General features: G+C 35.3%; 5 protein-coding genes across 6 annotated transcripts; 4 read left to right on the top strand and 1 right to left on the bottom strand.

Moving 5' to 3' along the window:
- The first annotated feature begins 1,516 nt into the window (after nucleotides 1-1,516).
- On the top strand, nucleotides 1,517-6,442 carry LOC108207745 (uncharacterized). The gene is made up of 9 exons (XM_064088083.1): nucleotides 1,517-1,942; nucleotides 2,117-2,539; nucleotides 2,632-2,788; nucleotides 2,901-3,142; nucleotides 3,385-4,322; nucleotides 4,419-4,765; nucleotides 4,918-5,178; nucleotides 5,263-5,468; nucleotides 5,606-6,442. Exons 1-9 carry the CDS (start codon nucleotides 1,595-1,597, stop codon nucleotides 6,305-6,307), a joined length of 3,624 nt encoding a protein of 1,207 aa, XP_063944153.1. The 5' UTR covers nucleotides 1,517-1,594; the 3' UTR covers nucleotides 6,308-6,442.
- A 63-nt stretch (nucleotides 6,443-6,505) lies between these two features.
- Nucleotides 6,506-9,327, top strand: LOC108206258 (uncharacterized). Of its 2 annotated transcripts, none has more exons than XM_017376498.2 (5): nucleotides 6,506-6,884; nucleotides 7,002-7,243; nucleotides 7,694-7,806; nucleotides 8,558-8,698; nucleotides 8,828-9,327. In XM_017376498.2, exons 1-5 carry the CDS (start codon nucleotides 6,650-6,652, stop codon nucleotides 9,078-9,080), a joined length of 984 nt encoding a protein of 327 aa, XP_017231987.1. In that variant the 5' UTR covers nucleotides 6,506-6,649; the 3' UTR covers nucleotides 9,081-9,327. The 2 variants fall into 2 exon arrangements, with proteins under 2 accessions (XP_017231987.1, XP_017231988.1); XM_017376499.2 differs by having other exon boundaries at nucleotides 6,538-6,884; nucleotides 7,005-7,243.
- A 607-nt stretch (nucleotides 9,328-9,934) lies between these two features.
- On the top strand, nucleotides 9,935-12,530 carry LOC108206551 (small ribosomal subunit protein uS11z). Its single transcript, XM_017376887.2, has 6 exons — nucleotides 9,935-10,075; nucleotides 10,770-10,889; nucleotides 10,963-11,008; nucleotides 11,490-11,575; nucleotides 11,882-12,011; nucleotides 12,260-12,530. The coding sequence occupies exons 1-6, from the start codon at nucleotides 10,073-10,075 to the stop codon at nucleotides 12,325-12,327; spliced, it is 453 nt and encodes a 150-aa protein (XP_017232376.1). The 5' UTR covers nucleotides 9,935-10,072; the 3' UTR covers nucleotides 12,328-12,530.
- A 1,237-nt stretch (nucleotides 12,531-13,767) lies between these two features.
- Nucleotides 13,768-15,173, top strand: LOC108206812 (probable small nuclear ribonucleoprotein G). Its single transcript, XM_017377228.2, has 4 exons — nucleotides 13,768-13,919; nucleotides 14,022-14,044; nucleotides 14,640-14,761; nucleotides 14,876-15,173. Exons 1-4 carry the CDS (start codon nucleotides 13,885-13,887, stop codon nucleotides 14,936-14,938), a joined length of 243 nt encoding a protein of 80 aa, XP_017232717.1. The 5' UTR covers nucleotides 13,768-13,884; the 3' UTR covers nucleotides 14,939-15,173.
- A 420-nt stretch (nucleotides 15,174-15,593) lies between these two features.
- LOC108208561 (alpha carbonic anhydrase 1, chloroplastic) lies at nucleotides 15,594-17,851 on the bottom strand. Its single transcript, XM_017379090.2, has 6 exons — nucleotides 17,630-17,851; nucleotides 17,244-17,449; nucleotides 17,028-17,134; nucleotides 16,796-16,898; nucleotides 16,508-16,690; nucleotides 15,594-16,023 (listed from the first exon to the last, which is right to left on the bottom strand). The coding sequence occupies exons 1-6, from the start codon at nucleotides 17,712-17,714 to the stop codon at nucleotides 15,889-15,891; spliced, it is 819 nt and encodes a 272-aa protein (XP_017234579.1). The 5' UTR covers nucleotides 17,715-17,851; the 3' UTR covers nucleotides 15,594-15,888.
- Nucleotides 17,852-23,070: the final 5,219 nt, after the last annotated feature.

Here is a 23,070-nt window from a genome sequence, read left to right as displayed (position 1 = left end):
AACGTCACTGTATTATATGCGCATTTGCTGATTATCAGAAAGATTCAAACAAGTAAACCAAGGTTAAAACTTAAAAGATAAGCCTCGTGCATAAAATGCTCATACTTTTGTAATTTATAGTCAGTGTTGGATTTGTTTTGTACTCTTCCATGACTTCCTTTAGTCCTTTTCATCAATCTGGATCATCATGCCACTACAAGAAATATAAGAATCTAAGGGTCTCTAAATGTGTTGTGTATTACTTCATTATCAAGTTTACTATAACGAGGAAAACTACTTCGCTAAGATAACTTGTCACTAGCTCGACTAAAGATGAAATTAGAGATTATACTGCAAGCACCGAATACAGCTTTGTAGTTCTTAATCTATTTGAATGTGTTCATATCAGCCACCCAGAATATTGATACCACCAAAGTCTCTCGAGAAGGCAGGTCATTGTTTGTGCCTTAACTAAGCAAACTGTGCACAATGCCTAAGAATGGATGTATCTTCATTCAGAAACAGGTCGTATTTTCATATTTAAGAATCAGTGTCACAGTCTTGAAAATTTTGTATTCTTTCTTTGAGATGATGCCATGTGAAAGATCTTGCATTGCCTGGAACATAAGTTTTTTTGTGTATTATATGGTAAATTGCTGTAATTACTGAGTGTTTACTTGTAATGTATATCAGACATTAAAACCAAAGAAACAGCCACATTACAACCAAAGAAACAGCCAATTTCCTACAAAAATGTCGCGAGAATGTTGTGAATTTGCAACAATCGTTCTATTATTATTATATGGAGTATACAAACACTAGTGTATGTCATGTTGCAAAAAAAAGACCAGCGTTAATTAAAATGACTTCTTGCACGCTCTTTCAACTATATTACAATAAAAAGTTTACAAATTCACACATTGACATTAACGGAGTTGTTCACATGTTCAATGCACATAACATAACTATTGTCGTTTGGATTCAGTTCAGCACAGCAAGTACAATGATCAATGAACATAAGATAACTACACAGGAGGCTGAATTAGAAGCCTTTTAATGAAAATATCGGACTCCTGCACTTTTACAGGGCAGAACTGCCTGGCAAAGCTATTCAGGGACATGAATCCTAAAAAATGGAGTGGTTTCTCCAAAAAGGGTGTCAAAAATGATATGAAGGGGAAAAAATTCTTTTGTTAATAATGCGGCAAATTTGGCACCTCTAGAATGGTGCCAACCGTTGGAGTGTGCTATTATGCGCCAAAGGGTGACACATATTAAACAATATACAGCAGTCCTGACTTACTCGAGGTCTCGAATTTAACCGTAGCTACGGTTGTTGACAATACATAGCTTTTTGTGGTGATTATATTTCTTTTCAAAATGTGAAATTTTGGACAAGTTTAAGAGTATGGTCAGGCTAGATACTATTTAAGACACATGATGTTGATATATAGAAGTTTGGCGCCATAGTATATGGGTTTTTGTTTTATTTACTTGGACGACCGTAACAGCCATGGTAGACTGAATCCATAACTGATATACTCTCACTTTGGTTTTATCAAGCACAGACTCAGGCTTATAAGTTATAATATAAATACAGAGATTCAACAGTACGATGTATCACATCAATGGTAATAGCAACTCCTATAAACAATTTGGCTTCTTTAGTTCTTTAGCACTGGTAAAAACCAAAATGGAGAAAGCAAAACCAGAAAACATATTAATTAGTGAAGGAGGAGGAGGAGAAGATGGTTATGATGTCGTTGTTGTTGGTTCAGGATATGGAGGTTCAGTTGCAGCTTGTCGCTTGTCAATGGCAGGGTTAAAAGTCTGTTTAGTTGAGAAAGGAAGAAGATGGGAAGCTCAGGATTTTCCAACTAGCAGTTTGAAGATTTTATCAACTTTCAGGTTTGAAAGCAGCAAGCTGGGAATCAGTTTTGGCCCTAGAGATGCTTTGTTTCAGGTCTTTCTTCATCCTCTAATTGATATATTTTTATTGAGATGAAATCATTTAAATAATGGCCAAATTACTCGTGTAATATTCAATATTAGATTTTGAACATAATTGAAGGTGAAGGGTGATTTAATTTGAATGAGCTGTTTATTGTTTTTTATTATATGTATTATCAAATTACAGGTATATGAGCAAGAGGATTGCTTAGCAGCTATGGCTTGTGGGCTTGGTGGAGGTTCATTAGTTAATGCTGGAGTCATGATACCAGCTCCAGTCCGTGCTAAAAGAAACGTGAAATGGCCTAAAGAATGGGAAAATGATTGGGAACTTTGTGAAGCTTCTGCTTCATCCATGCTAAGGGCTCAAAGTGTCCCCACTAAGTTTCAGAATTCCAAAGTCATGGAAGATATCATAAAAGAAGAGTTTGAGGTGAGCATAGAGAGTCCGCTGAAGCTGAGTATTAACTTCGATGAAAATAAACAACCATTGAATTCCAAGAATCCTGCTGAGATGGGATCTTGTTTAGCCTGTGGCAACTGTCTTTCCGGCTGTCCTTACAATGCCAAAAGTTCTACAGACAAAAATTACATTTTCTCAGCAATTCAGGTATCAGGAGCACCATGTATTTTCGAATTTAAAAGTGTTAGTTATTATATGCCCTTTTAAAAATGAACTCGTATGCTTTTCTCTGGATGCAGGAAGGATGTACAATAAGGACAGACTGTGAAGTGCAGTACGTGGTGAAAAACTTGGATAAAACTTCCAAAGAAAAACATTCTAGCACAAAAAGAAGACGGTGGCTTGTGTTTTTTAATGAGATTGATCATGTGAAGTGTGATTTTGTAGTTCTCTCAGGTTAGTCAAATATTACAAAAATAGTTCCAGAACTTTTGTTGTGATACTAATCTGGCTATTGTAATTTCCTAACAATTATTGTTTTTTATTATTGTAAATTGGAATTTTGTAGCTGGAGTTTTTGGGACAAACAAAATACTGTTTCAGTCTCAACAGAGAGGACTAAAACTTTCTAGCATGCTTGGATCAGGGATTAGTTGTAACGGAAATAATGTTGCATATCTTGCTAGAAGCTCAGCCCCCTTGAATGCCTCTGGCTTAGACAGGAAGAACTTCTCTGAATTACCATTTCAAGAACGGCCTGGCCCTGCCATTTCTTCATCCTACACTAATTCTTTGGGGTTCACAATTCAGGTCCGAAGCTTTCCCAATACATTATGCACCTCAATCACCTTCAGCTCATAAAAAATCTCTCTTAGACTAAACTGAATTTTTTAACGAATATTAGCATTGAATTTTTAGTCTTTCTTACGTGAGTAAATATGCATTTGTAGGAAGTTTCTTATTTGCTTATAAACTACTGGAATATGTCATAAGACTTAGCTTTTACTTTTCATAGCAAGGGCTTTCTGCATTTATTAATTTCATTTCCACAGAGTGCAGTACTTCCAACGCCTTATATCTACATGCTATTTAAAGGATTTACAAGTTACAGCTGGCCAGGTGGGTATGGTATAATACATGAAGTTTTAGACAAGCTGATGGTCAGTTTCGGAATGAAGAAAAGCCAAGGCATGGTTCTAAATGTTATGGGATATGATGAGAGTGATGGGAAAATTACGTTTGAAAGGGACACAAACAAAATCTACTTTCAAGCACCCAAAGATACTTTACTTCCGCGAAAAATCAAAGCCCTCCAAAAGCTCAGTGAGAAGTTAGGAGGATTACTTTACATGTCAAAATATAGAAGCACCTCTGTTCATCTTTTAGGTGGTTGCAATGCAGCATCAGATCCTTCACACGGTGTTTGTAATTCTAATGGTCAAGTTTTCGACACAAATTTCCATGATAGTGTCCATACTGGTTTATATGTCTGTGATGCCTCCTTAATCCCTTGCTCGGTAGGCATTAACCCATCCCTAACTATCGCTACAGTCTCAGAGCATGTGAGTAGGCATCTTGTGAAGGATGTTCTCAACTACGAGAACATGTATGGTGCCAGATTTAATCGTACAGCCATTGATCAAAAGCTTAGTTCAATGATTTCTAAGAACTTAGGAGGTAGTCGTACATCTTCTATTGCTTTTACTGAAATAATGAGAGGGCATGTAGGGGGTATGCCAATTTCTGCTCATCTCAGAGTGAAACTGAATATGGAGACCTGTAAAGATTTTGACAATATGAATATGATGAGTGGAAAATCACATCCCCTTCTAAGAGGAAAAGTTGGTGGATATGTTGTATGCCCAGCTGTAGAAAGCGACAAAATACATGTGATCGATGGAGAAGTAGACCTGTGTGAAGTAGATATCAGAACTCCTTACACGCAATACATGCACTACAAGCTCACCCTTGCAGCTTCTTCTGGTTCAAGGTTCAACAATAGTAATTTATATTATTGTTGTTATTTGTTGTCTAATCATCTTTTCTTCTTCACAGTACTGATTAAGGCTTTATCCTTAAATTGCAGATATATTCTTGAGGGAAGAAAAGTTTTGAATCCTTTTCTCCTTGGATTTTACATGATTAAAGAATCAACATCTATGAATGTTACGTTCAAAAAAGTTACGGCAAACAATACTAAAGAACAAGAAGCAATAGTCCTGAAAGGAGAACTTCATATCTCCGTCCTTGAGATCATTAAGTGTTTGATAAGCATGAAAGGAAGATGTAAGGGGAAGTTTATATGTCTTCTGTTGGAATCTTTTCTCAGAACTTACATTTTACGATTACCGCGTGGAATTAACAAGGATTTTACTACCCCACATGTTCTTGAAAAACCTTATCCAAGCAGTGATCTGCTAAAGATAGAAACAGGTACACGAAAGTATACTTGGCCAGGAAACGACAACTCTGAACAAGCTAATCTAGTGTTTTCCCCCCTAAATATAGTATGGTGCTCTTTATTTACGAAGTAATTTGAAGTTTGACTAAAACTGACAACATTGGTCCTTCTTGTAATTCTGCAGAAGACGGTTTCATAATCAGTTGCAAGCGCTGGAAATGCAGTCAGAGTTTTTCAAGACTCGGACATAAAATTTTGTACCCAGTCCTCCTTATTAACGGGTATTCAACAGAGAGTTATTGGCTACCTACTGAACCAAATGATCTGGTTAGGACTTTACTAGAACAAGGGCATGAAACCTGGATTCTTCAGCCAAGATTGCACCCTTCCAATTCTTCTAATTGTTTCACAATCAAAGATATTGGCAGATATGATATACCCAAAGGTAAATTTGGTGAATGCAACTGTACTGAATCAACTGTGAGATTATGTTGCAAGAATTTTAATTTCTCGTGTTCCTGATGTGCAGTGATTGATAAGATAATCGAGTTGAATGGAAGATTTGTAAAGGTACATGTGGTTGCCCATTGTGTAGGAGGCTTAGCCATGCACATTGCTCTTCTGGGAGGTCATCTCTCATCCTCCAAAATAGCTTCTCTGTCTTGCACTAACTCTTCAATGTTCTTTAAGCTAACAGCTCTACCTTCTGTCAAGATGCGGCTTCCCCTTTTGCCCGTACTGTCCCTCCCTCCCTCCCTCCCTCTCTCTCCCCCCCTCCCCCCCCCCCCCCCCCCCCCCCCCCCCCCCCCCTCCATCCCCCTCCCTCCCTCCCTCCTCTCTCTTATGTTAATTTAACATTATTCAACTTGCAGATGTCAATGGTAATACTTGGAAAAAACAAGACCTTACCTTTGTTTGGAACTCTAAAAACCACATCTTCACAAAGACTCATACGAGCCATAGCCCGTTTAATGCCACGTTATGAAAGATGCAGCTGCGATGAATGTGAAATATTTTCAGGAATATTTGGGAACACATTCTGGCACAATAACATCACCTCTAGCATGCACTACTGGATGAACAAGAAAAGCCTACCAGCCCTCCCAATGGCCGCATTTCCTCACCTTAGAATAATCTGTAACACCGGATTCATAGTTGACGAAAATGGAAAAAACACATACCTAATCCATCCAGAGAGAATGGCACTGCCAACCCTATACATATCAGGTGGAAGAACTCTTCTAGTGACTCCTCAGACATCTTTTCTCGCAAACAAGTACATGAAGCTACACCAACCTGATCACAGACACGAGAGAGTAGTCGTGGATGGTTTTGGACACTCGGATTTGTTGATCGGAGAAAAGTCATATAAGAAGGTTTTTCCACACATTCTGTCTCATATTGGATTAGCTGAAGAGGAAAAAACTTCCTCAGCAGTGAAAAAGAAGTACTATAGTAAAGAAGCCTTGGCCTGGGGCAATGAGCAGCAATATGAGGAAGGAAAAGCAGTCTTTTGGTGTTGCATTTTTACAATATTGCTAGCAGTAGTATTACTATTTACAGTGTTTTCTTAAGTGGACATTTGTGGGAACTTTGAGCTTCTGTCCTGTATTTAGCAGAAGAAATTACAATAAAATCTAATTTATGTCCATCAGAGCAATTTTCCCCCAGAATAACTTGTATCAAAATAATTTAAATTAATCCAGGATTTAAAGAATATAACCACAAACATAAATGGAATCATTCTGCACATTCCAAAGTTTCCATAACAAAGCAAACCACAATCACTTTGTCACAAAAAAAAAAAAGCAACCACAACGACGTCGTTTTGTGGTTTCTTTTTTTCTTCTCCTCCAGAATAACACAGCTACAAAACAGCTGGATACAACACAGACCAGAACGCAAGAACGTGATCAATGGCGACAATTACCCGAAACAAAGCCGGTAGAAAACTCCTGAACCGTTTAATCAACCCGGTTTTTTTCCGGTCCACAAGGCTGATCGAAACCCTAGCTTTCGAAGAGGTCAGATCGGACAAACCCTACAATCACACAGCACTCGTTCTTCACGGTCTCTTAGGTTCTGCTCGCAATTGGCGATCATTCTCTCGTATTCTCGCTTCATCTCTATCCACCTCCACTCCTCCTTCAGGTAACAATATATATATGTAATTAGTTAATCTGATAATTTTTACAGTATGTTTTTTGTTGTTTATTTGTAATTAGAATTGGTGAGAATTGTTTATTGAATGAGGTATTACATGTGTAGTAGAGTGGAGGATGGTGCTTGCGGATTTGAGGAACCACGGGAAATCGGCCGGATTAAAAGAGCTGATTGCGCCTCATGACATTCCGAATGCTGCTAATGATCTGGCGAATTTGGTCAAGTCGCAGGGTTGGAGTTGGCCTGATGTGGTTATTGGGCATTCTATGGGTGGAAAGGTTACTCTGCAGTATGCGCAGAGTTGTGCTCGCGGTGATTATGGTGATTCCGTGAAGTTGCCTAAACAGGTATTGTTCCTTTATGTGTTCCAGTTTTTTAGTACTACTTGTACTTTTCAAATGCTGCAACAAAACACAAGGAGAATGTGCATCAGCAAGTATTAATTCCTTTACGACAAACAAGTATTATCAAATAGTATAGCTAATGATACCAAAAAAAATTCATTATAAGAAAAGAAGCTCAAATGCCAATGACTTTAAATTGTTTTTACTCTTCAACCTTGTAGAATATCATCGATTAGGCAAATTCTGCCAAGTAGTTGATATGTTCGGATTTTTTAAATCAAAACTAAAGGTCACGGCTATTTATACATAAACACTTTATTTGGTACGTGTCAATTGATTTGACAATCTATAGTTAACTCACAGATGACAATCTATAAACACTTTATTTGGTACGTGTCAATTGATTTGACAATCTATAGTTAACTCACAGATGAGATACATGATGCATAACAGCTGTGGGTACTAGATTCTGTACCTGGAACGGTGAACCCTGAATTCAGTGATGGAGAAGTGGAGAAAGTTTTGAAGACCTTGCAGGGTTTACCTTCTTCAGTCCCTTCAAGAAAGTAAAGACTCTTATCACATATTATATGATTCTTTGGTTCTACGCTTCTATTATCATCTGAATGTTATGAATGTATGTTTGCACATATTTTTATAACAGCATTAATTATATAATATGGTGATCATTAGCAGAATACGACAGTAGATAGTGCAGACTTCAGCCTATATCATTTCAAAAAATAAATAGCAGCCTTTACTGATTTGTGAAATAAACTTGCACCAGCCAGTAGGTCTTGAATCTCCATATCTTTGATTTGTGTACGTTTCAGAGAGTTTTCAAATGACAGAAAATAAGTATCATTATTAAAACTGCGGTTAATCGGGTCAAATTATAGGCTTCATACATATCTGTTATTTTGTATATTAGATTTTGGACCATATTAAGTTTGAAACTAATGCCCGTGGTCGTGGATTAGTCAGTGGAAATATATTGCATTTAGGCAGTTCAGGGATTCATCTGTGGTCGTGGATTAGTCAGTGGGAATATAATGCATTTAGGCAGTTTAGGGATTGATCCGAGAATAGCAGGCATTTTTTTACCCACTTAGGTTTTATAGGTACTTGGATTCTTTATCATATCCACCGGAATTTCATAAAGATTGGTATTTGGGACTGAATCCTATCCTAAGATGCTTCTGGAAACTGTTTGGGCACCAATAGAAGTACCTTTTTGAGCATGGTATTTGGCTATTTGCCAAGGACAGCACCTTACTGATGTATACTGAATACCGTGATGACTTTTCCTAATTGTAGATGGTTGGTCAATCATATGATGACTCTCGGTTTTTCAAAGTCATTGTCCGATTGGATAGGCAGCAATCTAAAGAAAACAGAGGAAGGTGAGACATGGGCTTTCGATCTTGAAGGTGCTGTAGAGATGTTTAATTCATACAGGTAAATTTCAATTAGACTCCAGGATCATCAGAACTGTAATAGTTCGCATCATTTATTTTTTGACAATATTTCATTGAATGATTACGCCTTTTATTTTGTTTGCTGATGCTGTTCTGTGAGCTTTTTCAGGAAGACAGATTATTGGCCTCTTTTGGAGAACCCGCCTGAGGGGATGGAGATAGCAATTGTGCGAGCAGAGAATAGTGACAGGTGGGATCCTGATGTGGTCCAGCGGCTTGAAAGCCTTGCCAGTAGGAAAGTTGATGGAGGTGGGGGAAAGGTTTCAGTTCATGTCCTTCCCAAGTCCGGACATTGGGTTCATGTAGATAATCCGAAAGGACTTCTGGAGATTGTGACGCCTAAAATTTCCTCCCTCGATTAAACCTAATTCTTTGCCGATGTTAGGTCTGTCTCCTTTGTATCTTCATTTTGCTGAAGAGAATAACAGCAACACGACTTCAATTGTGATAGTTTGTTGTGGAGTACCAGATTGAACTTTAGTTGAGCTCCGGCTGAATATTTTTCTTTCTAGATAATTTAAAATATACTCTAAACTTCAAAAAGTGTTGTAGGACGAGTTGTATGTGTTTCAAAGATATTAATCTCAAGTCTGTTTCGCAGTTATGTGAGCTGGATCTAGAATATGGAAAAGACTATGGAAACTTGCAAGTTCATTTCAATTAAAAATTTTTGATATGATCTTGTCAATATCATATTATATAAATTCTGTTCATATAGAAGGTAGTATAGTGTCGTTTTTATAATGATATTTAGTTAATAACTTTTTTATATGTGTTTTAATTAATAATTAATAATTTATTTTAACATGTTGTTTATATTCAAATATTAGATTTTAACAATATGTATGCAAAATTTAATCCAATTCTATGATGATCAAATTTATGACACTTATTTATTTTTATATGATATTTATATTCTTATAGTTAGAATGTTGAAATTATTAAAATTGTACATTTTAAATAAGATATAAAGTATATATATCAAATAATTTGTAAACTAGTTAATTTTATTTTAACAATCAAATAACATTGGTTTTATACGTATTTCCAAAGTTATTGAACCGTGTATTATATTATCAACTTTTGTTTCTTGTAATTTTATAAATATTACGGATCCTAATCATAACACTGGTTAAAAAAAAATCTTTTTCAGAGAAAAAACATTAGCGAAAAAGTTAAAGATGAATGTGGACTGTGGAGGGGTAAAATTGGTAATGTAGCAGCGGCCCAGACCAAAAACCCTAGCGATAGTTATTTAAGACGAGTATGCATATGAGCACCGCTCCGCACTCGCCCCTTCCTCCGCCAGCACTCGCACGATCTTCAGCACCCATCTGATCACTCATCGCCGACAATGGTATTGTATTGTATTGTATTCTCCTCTCTGTTTGTAATTTTGTTTGATTTCTGATACATCGATTGAGAGATAATTCTGATTAATGTTTCAAATTCTTTATTTGTTAGTAACTAGTTGCGTATCGAAAAATGCTAATTAATCAAATTTTGATGTTATCATGTCAAATTTTCATTATCGGTTTATGTGAATTTGGATGTGTTGTGAAATCAGTTATTGGGGATTAGCTTTTACATGTCTTATCACTTATGTGGTGCATTCGGCATAGAAGCCAGTTTCTCTCGAGGTTTAAATAATCCGAGGATTAAAGTCATGTGTAGGGATTAATTGTTTAGGAAATTCAGGTAAATAATCTCTGTCTAGGTGATTTCTGGAATATGTATCTCTGTATATTACTTGTTGCATTGTTAAATGTTTAGTCGTGCTTGCTATCGTTACTTATTTAGGTAGTCTAGTTGTTGCGCAAGCTTTTTGTTTGATGGTCTTGTTAAGCTTCTAGTTTAATCAATTAATGAAATTTGTCTGTGAGATTCATTATTTGTTAGGTTAGGCTGTAGTGCATTGTGCCTTCAATATTTTTGCTGTCTTATACTCGTAAAGTGGCGAGTCATAAATAATCTAATGAATTTGAGACTTCTTTTTACAGCTAAATTGCTGTATTTGTTGTTGATCATCTGTCTTTTCTTCTATGTACCAGTCGAGGAGGAAGACCAGGGAACCCAAGGAAGAGAATGTAACCCTTGGACCTGCTGTCAGAGATGGAGAGATTGTTTTTGGCGTTGCCCACATTTTTGCTTCATTCAACGACACTTTCATTGTGAGTACTTTGTTGTCGTTCATTGCTTTTAGCTAGCGCTATGTTCTGATTATCATTTGTATCTGAATTGCAGCATGTTACTGACTTGTCTGGAAGGGAAACCATGGTTCGAATTACTGGTGAGCTTCTTCCCTCCAACTCACATTCAGTCAAACATAGGTGTGCACGCATGCACAGTCACACCCACACACGTACGCACACACATATATGTATAGATGTATATTGAGAGAGTGATTAAAGGTTGTCTCCTGTGTGATACTTGTTTCTATTGTTAATATGGAAATATTGACGTGTCTCTTTGGTATCAGCTGTAGTGGATCATTTCTTTGTTTTTAATGAGTGTATTATGTCGGTTTTTGTGATAAGCTTTTTGTATACGGGTGATATATACTAATTGTTAAATTGGAGGTATAAAACAACTTTAGTACCACTATTTAAATCACAGGCACCTTTAAATTTACCTAGCTAATCTTATTTTACGCAGAGAAATTGGTCTAAATTAGCAGAGTTTTTCGTCATGTGAATCAAAATCATATGGCATTTAAATTTATATTAGCTAAAAGAATCCTGATGACCCTCAAAAATGTTTATTTGGAATAGGGGGCATGAAGGTCAAGGCTGATCGTGATGAATCTTCACCGTATGCAGCTATGCTTGCTGCACAAGATGTTTCACAGCGATGCAAGGTTATTTATTCTTTCTAACCCAAAGCACGATTTAAGATTTTGATTTTAAATTATTTTTCAGTAATGTTTTGCAAATAAAATTATTATATTCGATTCAAAGGAAGAAAAATAGTATTATTTTTTTTACTCCTGCATGTATCTAGCAAGACAGTAAGGGGAGGAGTTGTTTCTTTGTTTTTTTAGTTTTCCATTAATTAACTCCTTCCAAGTAAAAATATATAGCAATTTTTTCTTTTGACAGTTTTTTTTTACAAACCGCTTTAAGTCCTGACAAGTACTTTTTTTATATTGCGCTTATAATTTCAGGAACTAGGCATCACTGCTCTTCATATCAAGCTGAGGGCCACAGGTGGAAATAAGACTAAAACCCCTGGTCCAGGTGCCCAGTCTGCACTCAGAGCCTTGGCTCGTTCCGGCATGAAAATTGGACGCATTGGTAATTGTTCCTGTTTTTTGTAGAAATTATCATTTTATCCTTCATTCTTACTTTAAATGTATATATTGTACCTATATCCTTCCTTTTACTGGTCATAGTAGCTAATTTATAGATTTTGTCATTTTCATTTTTTATTTTTTGTTCAAGCAAAAGTGGTTTCTAGAGTTCATCAATTGTTTGCATCGAGTCAAAAGTTCAACCTTAATAATGCTTTTTTGCAGTTGTTAATATATTTTATTAATTTGCAGAGGATGTGACCCCAATTCCCACCGATAGCACTCGTAGAAAGGGTGGTAGGAGAGGAAGACGTTTGTAACTGTCTCTCGAAGTTCTTAAACATGCCAGCAGCCAGAGGACCTTGTCTGTGCTCTGTAGTTTGTTTGAGAAATTGATGTGGCATTTAGGATATGTTTTCAGCGACATAGAATGATTTTGACATTATAAATTCTAAGATTTTGCTAAATTATATTCTCTGAAATAATGCTTGTTTTTTTTATATTTAATAATTTGTTTTCGTCCTGTTGATTGTTGATAAATGTTTGGAATGATATCAAGCAGCGCTAAGCAGGCAACTAACTTGAGATGTGCTGTTAATTGAATCAACCAGTAGAAGTCTGGGATTTTAAATTATTTGTATACAAATGTATTCCATTGTGCAAGTATTGTGATTTGTGAAAAACTGAAAATAGCTACATAGATCTCCTTCGTTTTCAGGAGCACGGTTGAAAGGTCTTCTGACCAAAATGCGAGAGTTTGATATACGCTGGTGTTTATTGTTCATGTAAGAACCCCCCCAGCGATATACAAGATAGTTGAGGAGGTTTGTACCTGAGAGTAGAACCCTTTCTAGGAATTTATTTTGAAATGTCTTGACAAAACTAAACTTTGAGTGCAAGTCGTCTTCAACATATTTAGTTTGTTGGCAAGAGGTTTTCCATGTTCTAGGCATCATAAATTCTCTGCTGTACTGGTCCAGGAGCCATTGTTCATGACAGATGAACCGCTACCGCTTTCATGATAAAAGTAACTTTCAATAATTAATATCAATCAAGTCAAACGATTTTTACCGCAACTTCTTTTTATCAAAATTTTGATCGGAAAAATAACTCTCCATATATAGATTGTAACGAGTCTAAAGTTTAAATCAATCTAGAAATATTTGTGAGAGTAAATAGCTAATAAAGAGGAGAAATACCTGACAAAAAAAATAAAGAGGAGAAATATTAAAATTAAGCCCTTTCATACCATGTCTTTGTCCCTTGTCGCTTAATGACTAAAATATTTTCTTGATAATTGTTGGATAAAATTTCACGAAATAATAATAAATTCTGAGAGTTAAAGACACACTAACGATCTTACCAAGACTATGTTCTCAATACAATAATGATGATAAAAATATTGCCTCTACTCTGTTAATAGTGATGATAAAAAAAATTAAATTAATTATTTCGTATAGTATAATGAATCATATGTCAAACACAATAATAATTTGTGAACCTGCACTTGACGAAATATTGTATCTGTTTTGCGAAAAATTATAATTAAATTCATAAATTCTATCATCCAATTAAACTAAATTAGCAAAAAATGATTTTTATTCATAATATTATTCGTTTATTGAGAATTTCTTCCGAAAAAACTGTTCAGAAGCCAGTAGCCAATCATTAAAGTATTCCAAAGCCCATTACCTACCCTAAACTTCTCCAGCCCACGGGCCTGGAGCAATATGTACAATTTACAAACAGCGCTACTATTACAATTTTACCCCGCCAGAATCGAGAACCCTAAAACAAAAACAAAACTAGAGAGAGCGGGTCTGTGTGTATTGTTAATTTGCAGAAGCCCTCAAGAATCTCTCTCTCTCTCTCTGAAGATGAGTCGGTCAGGCCAGCCCCCAGATCTTAAGAAGTAACCTTCCTATCCTCCCTTCATCTTTCAGTTATATATATTTTATTTATTTTAATCTATCACGCCTTAATTATTTCTAATTCGTCTGCTTCTTGATTTTAGGTACATGGACAAGAAGCTTCAAAGTGAGTTCTCTCTTTCAATTCATACTTTTTTATGCTTATATTATTGTTTAGTAATGTCTCATATGTTCTGCACAACCCCGATAAATTAACCCCGACCTAAATTTGTGTTATTATTAGGGATGATTATCGATTAGGTCACTTGCTTGGTTTCAATGTATTAAGTAGATTATCAACAAATTTTTGGTCTTATTTGCACTTCTCACTTCGATTTAAGTTGCATCTTGATATTCTTTTGTCAAGTTAGGTCAAATTAAATTTAGAAAGTAAAGATTGAATTCGATTGAAAAGGGAAGACGGTACATGTTTATTTAGTAAAACTGAAGTAGTCAGAAAGATGGGTGTATCCTGGACGGCTCTTTTAGTAGTGTTTTCTTAGCTTTTCCCTGGTTGGAATACTACAAAGAGTTGCTATCGGTACATGTAAAAATCTGCCTCCCGTAGTATTTTTGTCAATGATTGTTTTCTACATGAGAGAGAGAATAGCTTTCTGGATACTGCTGCTGCTGCTTTCATGGTAGTTGGTTATTGATGGAAACTTTGGCGTAACTTTTAGATTTTGGCATTTTAGCTTTGTAATGGTTTTATTCAATTGCAGTCAAGATGAATGCTAATCGCATGGTGGTCGGGACTCTTCGTGGTTTTGATCAGTTCATGAATCTGGTGATCGACAATACTGTGGAAGTGAATGGTGACGAGAGAAATGATATAGGCATGGTGGTATGTTTCCTGCCTTACCATCCATACACACACACACACATCTATACTTGTGCACATGCCATTCATGCCCTGTTTGTTCAGCTTCTAATAAAATGTATTCTCTATGGTGATTAGGTTATTAGAGGAAATAGTGTTGTCACTGTTGAAGCACTTGAGCCTGTAAGCAGAGGGCAGTAGCTGCAAATTTGTATTTTTTTGTGGTAGGTGGTTCTGAAGGCTTTTATCCATGTAGAACTTTTGAGGACAAAAACCATTATATATAAGTGCTAGGCACTGTGAGTTCTCATGAATTTTATTAGACGGCTATCAGACTTCTGTCTTGGTTGATATTGTATCTTAAAACTAAATAGATACTTTTGTTATTATTAACCTGGTTTATGTTATTCTAACCTCTTATGGTTTTCTTCACTGATACCATTATCTTTTGTTTTAGTTAATCACTGTGAAATCTTTTTCCTGTTGCGGAACTTGTTCATATAAAATTACTGTATGCTAGAGTGCACTTATTTATTAAATATTTTTGTTTTTAGAATTGTAGAAGGTGAGCATGGGCTGGTAAATTATATTGAGAGAGCTTAATTATTTTATTAAAAGTCTAGAAAGTGAGGTTGACTGTAAGAATTCAGGAACTTCAGCCAATGGTATCGTATGATGGAGAATGATTGCCAAAAATGATCCTGACTTCTGGTTAGTATCTCTTGAACAGGCAATAGTAAAAGCTTCGAACATAAGCTAACAATTAAGGTTGCAAATTGTACTCTGGGTATTCTTGAAGAATGCCCTAAGAAATATAGCTTAGCGGGTCATTATAAAAGAATAATAAGATCCCTCATAAAGCATAATAAGATCCCTCATTTGTTAAAGATAAAAGTAAGGTACATCTCAATTTGCAGTTGCATCCAGAAAGAATAATAAAAGAGAAAAACAATTATTTCCACTTCCGCTTTTACAAAAATATATAACAGGTTCTAAGACTTATCTTTCTGGCCATTAGCCTTGTGGTTATGGTAGCTATAAAAATTAACTCACGACAGCCCTTCACTATACAATTAGCTACATTCTATTAGTTGATCCTAGTACTTAATTCCTTTGTTAAGAATGACAATATAGCCTATAGATCCATCCATCTACACTTTCTTTGGCTCATCATGAAGATTGACTGGTCGACCATTGTCAGGTTGCACGGGCCTTGCGTTCATCTTATATGCCTCTTCCATTGGAGCTTTTAACGCGTCTATTTGTTGTTGAGACATAGATGAAGGCTGGCATTGCAACAATAAACTAGTTTCAGTTTGTGTATCCATGATTGTGTGTATAACCGGTGAGCATGAGAGAAAACGAAACCTAGTATTTTAGAGCAACTCCAGCAGCTTCCCTATATCATATCCTAAGTCCAATTATAAGTAATGTGACATAAATTAGTGCTCGAGCAGTGTCTTAGAAGTGCCTTAAATCACTAGGATCCTCCTTCCATGCCTTATTAATAAGGCACCACTAGCCATGTCTTATTTGATTTCTTTAATAAAAAAAATCATTTCTCTCTTTTATTGTAACTTATTTTCTCTCTCTTCCTTCCATCTTTTATCAATCTCTTTCCAAATTTATTATTATAATAATAATAAGGAATGAATTATAAGGATCATTGTTGGAGTTGAAATACAAAATCTTGTCCTAAATCACTAGGATTCAATATTTTATAATATTTATAAGGAAAACACTAAGACACTGCTGGAGATGCTCTTATACCTTGCCAAAAATAATCCAGGTAACATTCTCGGTACAGGGAGGTGTCGTGAAAGAGCCAGTGTATCTGAAATAGTTTCGAGTACTTCTCTTCAGTTGCCTTGTGCTCAAGTTCCCAAGAGGAATTTCAGAATGTTCGTTGGGTCCGCATTTATCTTTAGCCAACTCTTTTAAATGTTTTTGCACCTGCATGTATCCATTCATACATTTCAATTCAAAACACCTGTAATGCTTCTTTATATCTTTAGAACAGCCTGTTCCAAAGCGCCTGCAAATCCAAAAACAACTTACCCTGCCTAGAAACGAGTCTCCATTGCCTACTTGGTAAAGAATGCCTGTAATAGACATGCTGCCATCATCCGCCTTGTGGACCAACTGAAGCTCCGCGTCTAATCTGGAATGCAGCTCAGAGATGATAGTGTTCAGAGGCAATAAATCTAAAAGCCCTTCCAGAATTAAACACACAGAAAATCGCATTTCATATATAAATTAAGAGGGAGCTAATTAGTTAGAGAGAACATACTGCTTTCCATCCATTGTGTGTTCCGATGGAGTATGCCAATGCAATTGTAAGAGACTGTAATTCTTGCCATCTATGTTCATCGTTCCCGCGCTCGAGTCAAAGTGTACCTGCAAGTAGATACACACACACAAAAACTTGTGAGCTGGAATGGCTGAATGCAGAACAATATTGAAATTTTTCGAGAGGCATCAGTTTAAGGCCACAACGACCACTTACAGCGATGTTGAAGCCATTGTTTACTAATTTGGCACCGGCAGAGTAATAGTCTCTGGATAAGGCTCTGAGCTGGTTATTGGGGGTTGCTTTGGTCCTCGAAATGTCGATTGGAGACTGTGCTTTGCCATCTGCACAAACCGCGAACTTGGGGTCTAGGCTTCCCCATTTATCAGGTCCTTTAGGACCCACATACCCGAATTCAATAGCTGCTCCAGGAAAACAATCACAGAAGAAATTGAATTATTTTTGTAACCACATTTTAGTAATTTCTAAAACACGAAATTGACAAGATTACAAACACGACCAGAAACCCGAAACTACAACTGCCACGCTAAATAACCACTCAGACGGATAATGTTACATATTGGATTGAGAAATAAACATACTTTCATCGGCATCAAGTGTGGAATATGCTGTGACAATGACAAGTGAAATCGTGATCACCAGAACTGAGAACCTAAAAGATGCCATGAATTAAGAAAAATGAATAAACAAAAAGAGATGGATGATTAGGCTTTTGTAATTAACTAATGTTCCTGTAAATGCATATCTATGTGTGGTGATTAGTGAAATATAACGTTGAATGATGGAAATGTGTGGCCTATAGTTGTTGAAAATGCTGAAACAACAATAATTAAGCTGATCTTCATGCTAATTATAGATGAGGCTGAGAGAGAATCAAGCAGGGAAACCGATTAATTGTCCAAACTCTTGGAGCGCCTTTGCTTGGTATGCGGGTTCCTTTTTTCTCCGTAGATGGTCCTTGAAAAGTTGAAAATTAAAGCTCACTCTTTTAATTTTTGGTCTGAAAAAGGTCGGAAACAAAAATTTACAAGTAACTGATTACTTGATAACTAAAATTCAAAACGTTTCGAAATTAGTTGGATAGAAATGAACATGCATGCATGCTAAAGCTGAAACTTAAAAACTCTTGATAGTGGGTTGTTAAATAACTTTAACTTACATGTACTAGTGGCTAGTGCATACGAGTTGAGACAGTTGATGGTATGATAATTTGAAATTATTTAATTATGAAGATTAATATAAATATGAAATCTTATTATTATTATTTAAATTATAATTAATAAACACATGAGACGTGTCATATCAATCCAAATTTGTACTGAATTTTTGTACGTATAACATTTACCTTTCTAAGAACTTATGCCCGGTGAAGTATAGTATTTCAAGCTACTCTCTCTGATACATTATATCGGGCGTTTGACTCTTTACACATAATTTTGGATCTTTTAATCATATAGCAAATATTAATATCTATGTAATTTTCATTTTTTGAATAAAAATACAACATACATATTTTTATTTGGAAAAAAATTTACAAAAATACTAATTTTAAGCATGTAGTCAAACCTCCTAAAAATACATGTAAAAAGTCAAACGTCGACTAGAGGAGTACTGTGCGGAGATTATCTAAATTCTTTGAAACGTATACACATTATGAGCGAAAATACAAACCCCGGCAAGAGTACAAAACCCCCACAAATATGGCTCCCGTTGTCGTTTTATCACAGTCAGCTGTTGGCATAGATAGATTGATACTCCTATTGCACCTTGGAGTAGGTTTTTGTCATATTCATGGCAGCCTACTCAAACTCATTTCGAATTCTTATCCACATTGACCACGTTTTAAACAACCATCAACAAGCTATTATTCCCTATGAATGTTCAGAGTGGAATTGTTTGAGAAAAAAAGTATAACAGTACATTTAAGCGATTATTATTCCTCGGAACAATGCTACTGACTGAGAATTGAGATACATTCATACATATGAAAGTGGCTTGGTAACAGGGCAGGTGGTGCTGAGATATTTAAAATCTCATATAAAAAATTTAGTGTCCAATAATAATATTTTTTTATTAGATCAGTCATATAAAAAAAATATTTTACACATGTCCAACATTTTTCTAATTTTACACATATCTAATATTGTTGGCTAAATTGGACTTATATATAGAATATTTGATAAAACCTTTGAGTTTTAAGATATTTTACTAATACAGACTATATTTTTAAAAATATCATGTTATAATTATTTCAAATTGCACAACTATAATATATTATTATAATATGGTAATAGATGCTTTAGAATCTTGTTACAGTTCAAAAGCAGTAGGTTAACTAAAATTATATGCAAGAGTAGTTTTTCATTGGAATTGAATTTTTTTCAAATAATTTTTATAATTTTTTTATAGTATATATTAATTATGTTTAGCTAAGAATTTGAGAAGATGCTCTACCGAATTATTTAATATACTGAGTACTATTTTGAATAAAATAAAAAATATGTGCCCTTAAAATGGTTTTCTTTGCATATATATATGATTCCAAATACCATGTCAGCTATATTTCATTGATATTCATATTCTAAGAGAACGCTGTTAACATACAAGTATTTCTTCTATTTTGAAATATAAGTAGTTGGATTATTCTGCATGTATTTTTAAATCCTTTGACCACATGCTAAAAATGATTATTTTCCCAATTATTTCTTTTTAAATAAAAATATATGATTGATATTATTATTCAGAAAAAAGAAAATTTCAAATTAATGATTTTAAACCTCCAGTAAAAAGACTTTAAAAACGAGGGAGTATTAATTATCAAAGTGCCACAAAATTGATTACCGAGCACCAAAGGGAAAGAAAATTGTTCATTACTGCCGCCTTAGAAGCCTCTAAAGCAGACCCTCAGGTAATCCATGAAAGAATTTGCAGTCAAAAAATTCTGTAAAGCACTACTGCCAAGCAAGGGGATTTAGTAGTGGCCCTCTTTCATCTAAAAAGTTTCTCCACTGTTCTACAACTTTACGTAACCATTGCCCGGTAATAACGCACTCAATAATTTGTGACAATGTGCATGCACGGTTGTCTCCATGCTTCCATTTTACTGTCTACAACTCAATGCTTTTACTTTACTACAAGGCTACAACTAACAGTGTGCTAGTTGACACTGATTTTTTTTGCATTTGCCTTGTTAAATTTTCCCACTTTAATAATTAATCTTTGGGCATGAGCTTAGCAGCTGGTTTCTTCTGCTTGTTCACTATGCAATTCATGTTTGTGTATTTAACACAATATTATCATTGATTTTTTATTTTTTTTACTTCTGGACCAAATTTTATACAAATTACTTATCGTGATATTCGAGTGTTTGTTCATCGGTAACTCGATAATTAAAGTTAAAAATAGTTTTATGCATGAAACAAAAAAGACTTGAAATACACGTAATTTCTTATATTGATGCGAGAGACTTATGCAGCAAAAAATGCCGGATACAGGTATATATACAGACTAATCACACTGTCCTCCTTGGTCCACTAGTCTGTTGGACTCGCAAATTCCTCAGGAGGAGAGTTCCAAACAGGTGCTCATGTCAACAAGTAAAGTAAAGTTGAAAATCAATAAGGCGGGGCCTATAATCCAAAAGTGGGGTGTAGTTTATTTGGTTCCATCATTGTATTTCCATGACAATCTCCTATAAGAACAACATAATAATCCCCTTGACAACATTAACGAAATACCAACTTCTGAGTTGCATCTATTTCTCTCTGTTAACTACAGATTTCTTCTTGAGCAAAAGAAATTTAACTCAACTATGGGAAATTGCTTAGCTCAACAAGAAAAGCTGATTCAGGTCATGAAACCGGACGGAAAGATCCTGGAATATAAATCACCTATGAGAGTACATCAGGTTCTGTCCGAATTTGCTGGCCATGCAATCTCTCAGACCCTTCCGGTGATCAAACCTCTGTGGCCTGAGGCTGAGATGCACGCGGGTCAACTTTACTATCTCTTACCGCTCCCAGTTCCTTCACTAGAATTTCGCAACACAAGAAAAACGGCTGGAAATGAAGAAAGCAGAGGCTTGAGGATTAAGCTGGTAATCAGGAGACAAGACCTCGAGATGTTAAGTAAAGGAGGAGTTTCAGTTGAAGATATGATTTTGCAGCTTCAAAATCAAAAATTGGATGGTAATTGTAACAGAAATTATAAAGGATGGAAGCCGGCTCTGCAAACTATACCTGAAGCTTGCTAGCTAGTTTTGTTCCTTTACTCTTTTTATCTACAGAGCCTCGAACCCTCAAACACGTTGTTACAAGAAGAGGGGTATCCGCTAGGCTATAATTACGGTTACTGAAGATACTGGATATATGTATTAATGAACTTTGATCCAATGGATTGCAAACTAATTATAGCAGCATTGAAATGCACTGATAATCTACACAATTCATGTTTGCTTATCCCTGACTTTTGAACTGTAAGTGTTGTTTCAATCCTAGACTACGAGAAGCCTTATAAAGTTGGAGAAGTTTATATACGGCTCTATGATTTGCAAAGAGTGAGACGGAAGATAACTAATTATATGATCAATGCCATAAAGTGTTGTTTAAATCTTCATTAGCATTTGAAATTTTTTTACATATATAAAGTCGAGAAGCAATATATATAAGGGAATGCTAAATTGCTAATAAAAAAAAAGAAAATAATCAGTAAAGTTAGATGCTCTCTAAGCAAGCTGCATAACAATTTTCTGATGCACCACTTTTTGCTTGGAAGTTAGTAGTGAATTTGAATAGCTGTTTCACCCTGTAATAGTTCTGCACCAGTAAATTAGATTAGTACTTACATTTAGCTAGATCATGACATTCATAAATGACTGCCTGACTAACTAAGCACTGCAATGTTTGCTAATTCCGCCTTATTGTGATTGTACCTTGTTCACCGTCAAAGTACCATGCGTGAGGAATATATTTACAAAATTTTACTAGTTCTCTCAAAATAGAGCAGAACTAACTTCATGGTGCGGCTTCAAACTAGTGCTTTAAACGGGTGTTTAACCAACTGGTAGACCTATGCAAAAAAGCTAAATATCAAACTTTATTAAAAAAACAAAGATAGTTTATAAAATAAGTCACTAACATACTTTTGAGCATTTGGTTTGTTTCATGGTTGCTGAGTTACCTGAGTATGGTTACCTTATATTTATATTATATTTGGATTAATAATTTTATTGTGAGAAATAAAAATCTTGTTTATTGTTGACCGGGAAATCATTCTTTATGGACAGTTTGTGATATGAAATTTCAGGTCTTATTCTCATATCCCCATTCTTCCTATTTCTGCAATCAAATCCTACCCAATATAGTTCATGGAGGAAAAAAATCTACTTATATCAAGAATAAAATATAATATATTACTCCCTCCGTCCCACCCATTTCTTTACACTTTCCTTTTTGGGGTGTCCCACCCAATTCTTTGCATTTCAAAACTTACCAAAAATATTTAATGGGTCCCACCACTTTTCCACTTTTCTTTCCTTTTCACACTACTTTTACTCCACTATCTACTTTTTATACATTATAACCAATGGGTCTCACCACTTCACCCACTTTTCTTCCACTTTTCCACTATTTTATACTCCTCCGTCTCAATTAATAGGTCCATTTTGGAATAAACACGCATATTAAGAAAAAAGTTGGTTAGATAGAATCTTATTTCATGTATCATTAATTAGTGCATTGAAAAGTGAGAATATAGTTGAGTTTCAAAAAAATCACAATAAATATAAGGATTTAGTGCATTGAGAAATGAGAATAATGTTGATTTTCAAAAAAATCATAATTAATATGTAGATAAATTTGTATTGAAAGAAGTGAGTGACAAGTATTTTGGGACAAATTTTTTTTCCAAAATGGACCTATAAATTGAGACGGAGGGAGTACATATTTCTTAACCTCCGTGCCCAACCCATTCGATAAGAAATGGCTGGGACGGAGGGAGTAATAATTAAGTGAGGTTAAACTAT

This window comes from Daucus carota, chromosome 2 (assembly GCF_001625215.2).
Source record: "Daucus carota subsp. sativus chromosome 2, DH1 v3.0, whole genome shotgun sequence".
Lineage (NCBI taxonomy): Eukaryota > Viridiplantae > Streptophyta > Magnoliopsida > Apiales > Apiaceae > Daucus > Daucus carota.
This window is presented reverse-complemented; position numbering and strand designations above follow the sequence as displayed.

What these genes read in the sequence shown, in the direction of transcription:
- LOC108207745 (XM_064088083.1), top strand. Translation starts at nt 1,595, where the DNA reads ATGTATCACATCAATGGTAATAGCAACTCCTATAAACAATTTGGCTTC. An exon ending in TGATTTTGTAGTTCTCTCAG is followed by an intron (nt 2,789 to 2,900) that starts GTTAGTCAAATA and finishes GGAATTTTGTAG; the next exon opens with CTGGAGTTTTTGGGACAAAC. An exon ending in GCAGCTTCTTCTGGTTCAAG is followed by an intron (nt 4,323 to 4,418) that starts GTTCAACAATAG and finishes CTTAAATTGCAG; the next exon opens with ATATATTCTTGAGGGAAGAA.
- LOC108206258 (XM_017376498.2), top strand. Translation starts at nt 6,650, where the DNA reads ATGGCGACAATTACCCGAAACAAAGCCGGTAGAAAACTCCTGAACCGT. An exon ending in CACCTCCACTCCTCCTTCAG is followed by an intron (nt 6,885 to 7,001) that starts GTAACAATATAT and finishes TTACATGTGTAG; the next exon opens with TAGAGTGGAGGATGGTGCTT. An exon ending in GAGATGTTTAATTCATACAG is followed by an intron (nt 8,699 to 8,827) that starts GTAAATTTCAAT and finishes GAGCTTTTTCAG; the next exon opens with GAAGACAGATTATTGGCCTC.
- LOC108206551 (XM_017376887.2), top strand. An exon ending in ATGTTTCACAGCGATGCAAG is followed by an intron (nt 11,576 to 11,881) that starts GTTATTTATTCT and finishes TTATAATTTCAG; the next exon opens with GAACTAGGCATCACTGCTCT. An exon ending in CATGAAAATTGGACGCATTG is followed by an intron (nt 12,012 to 12,259) that starts GTAATTGTTCCT and finishes ATTAATTTGCAG; the next exon opens with AGGATGTGACCCCAATTCCC.
- LOC108206812 (XM_017377228.2), top strand. Translation starts at nt 13,885, where the DNA reads ATGAGTCGGTCAGGCCAGCCCCCAGATCTTAAGAA. An exon ending in CAGCCCCCAGATCTTAAGAA is followed by an intron (nt 13,920 to 14,021) that starts GTAACCTTCCTA and finishes TCTTGATTTTAG; the next exon opens with GTACATGGACAAGAAGCTTC. An exon ending in GAAATGATATAGGCATGGTG is followed by an intron (nt 14,762 to 14,875) that starts GTATGTTTCCTG and finishes TATGGTGATTAG; the next exon opens with GTTATTAGAGGAAATAGTGT.
- LOC108208561 (XM_017379090.2), bottom strand. Translation starts at nt 17,714, where the DNA reads ATGGCATCTTTTAGGTTCTCAGTTCTGGTGATCACGATTTCACTTGTC. An exon ending in GAGACTCGTTTCTAGGCAGG is followed by an intron (nt 16,691 to 16,795) that starts GTAAGTTGTTTT and finishes GGATACATGCAG; the next exon opens with GTGCAAAAACATTTAAAAGA. An exon ending in CCTGGATTATTTTTGGCAAG is followed by an intron (nt 16,024 to 16,507) that starts GTATAAGAGCAT and finishes TTGCAATGCCAG; the next exon opens with CCTTCATCTATGTCTCAACA.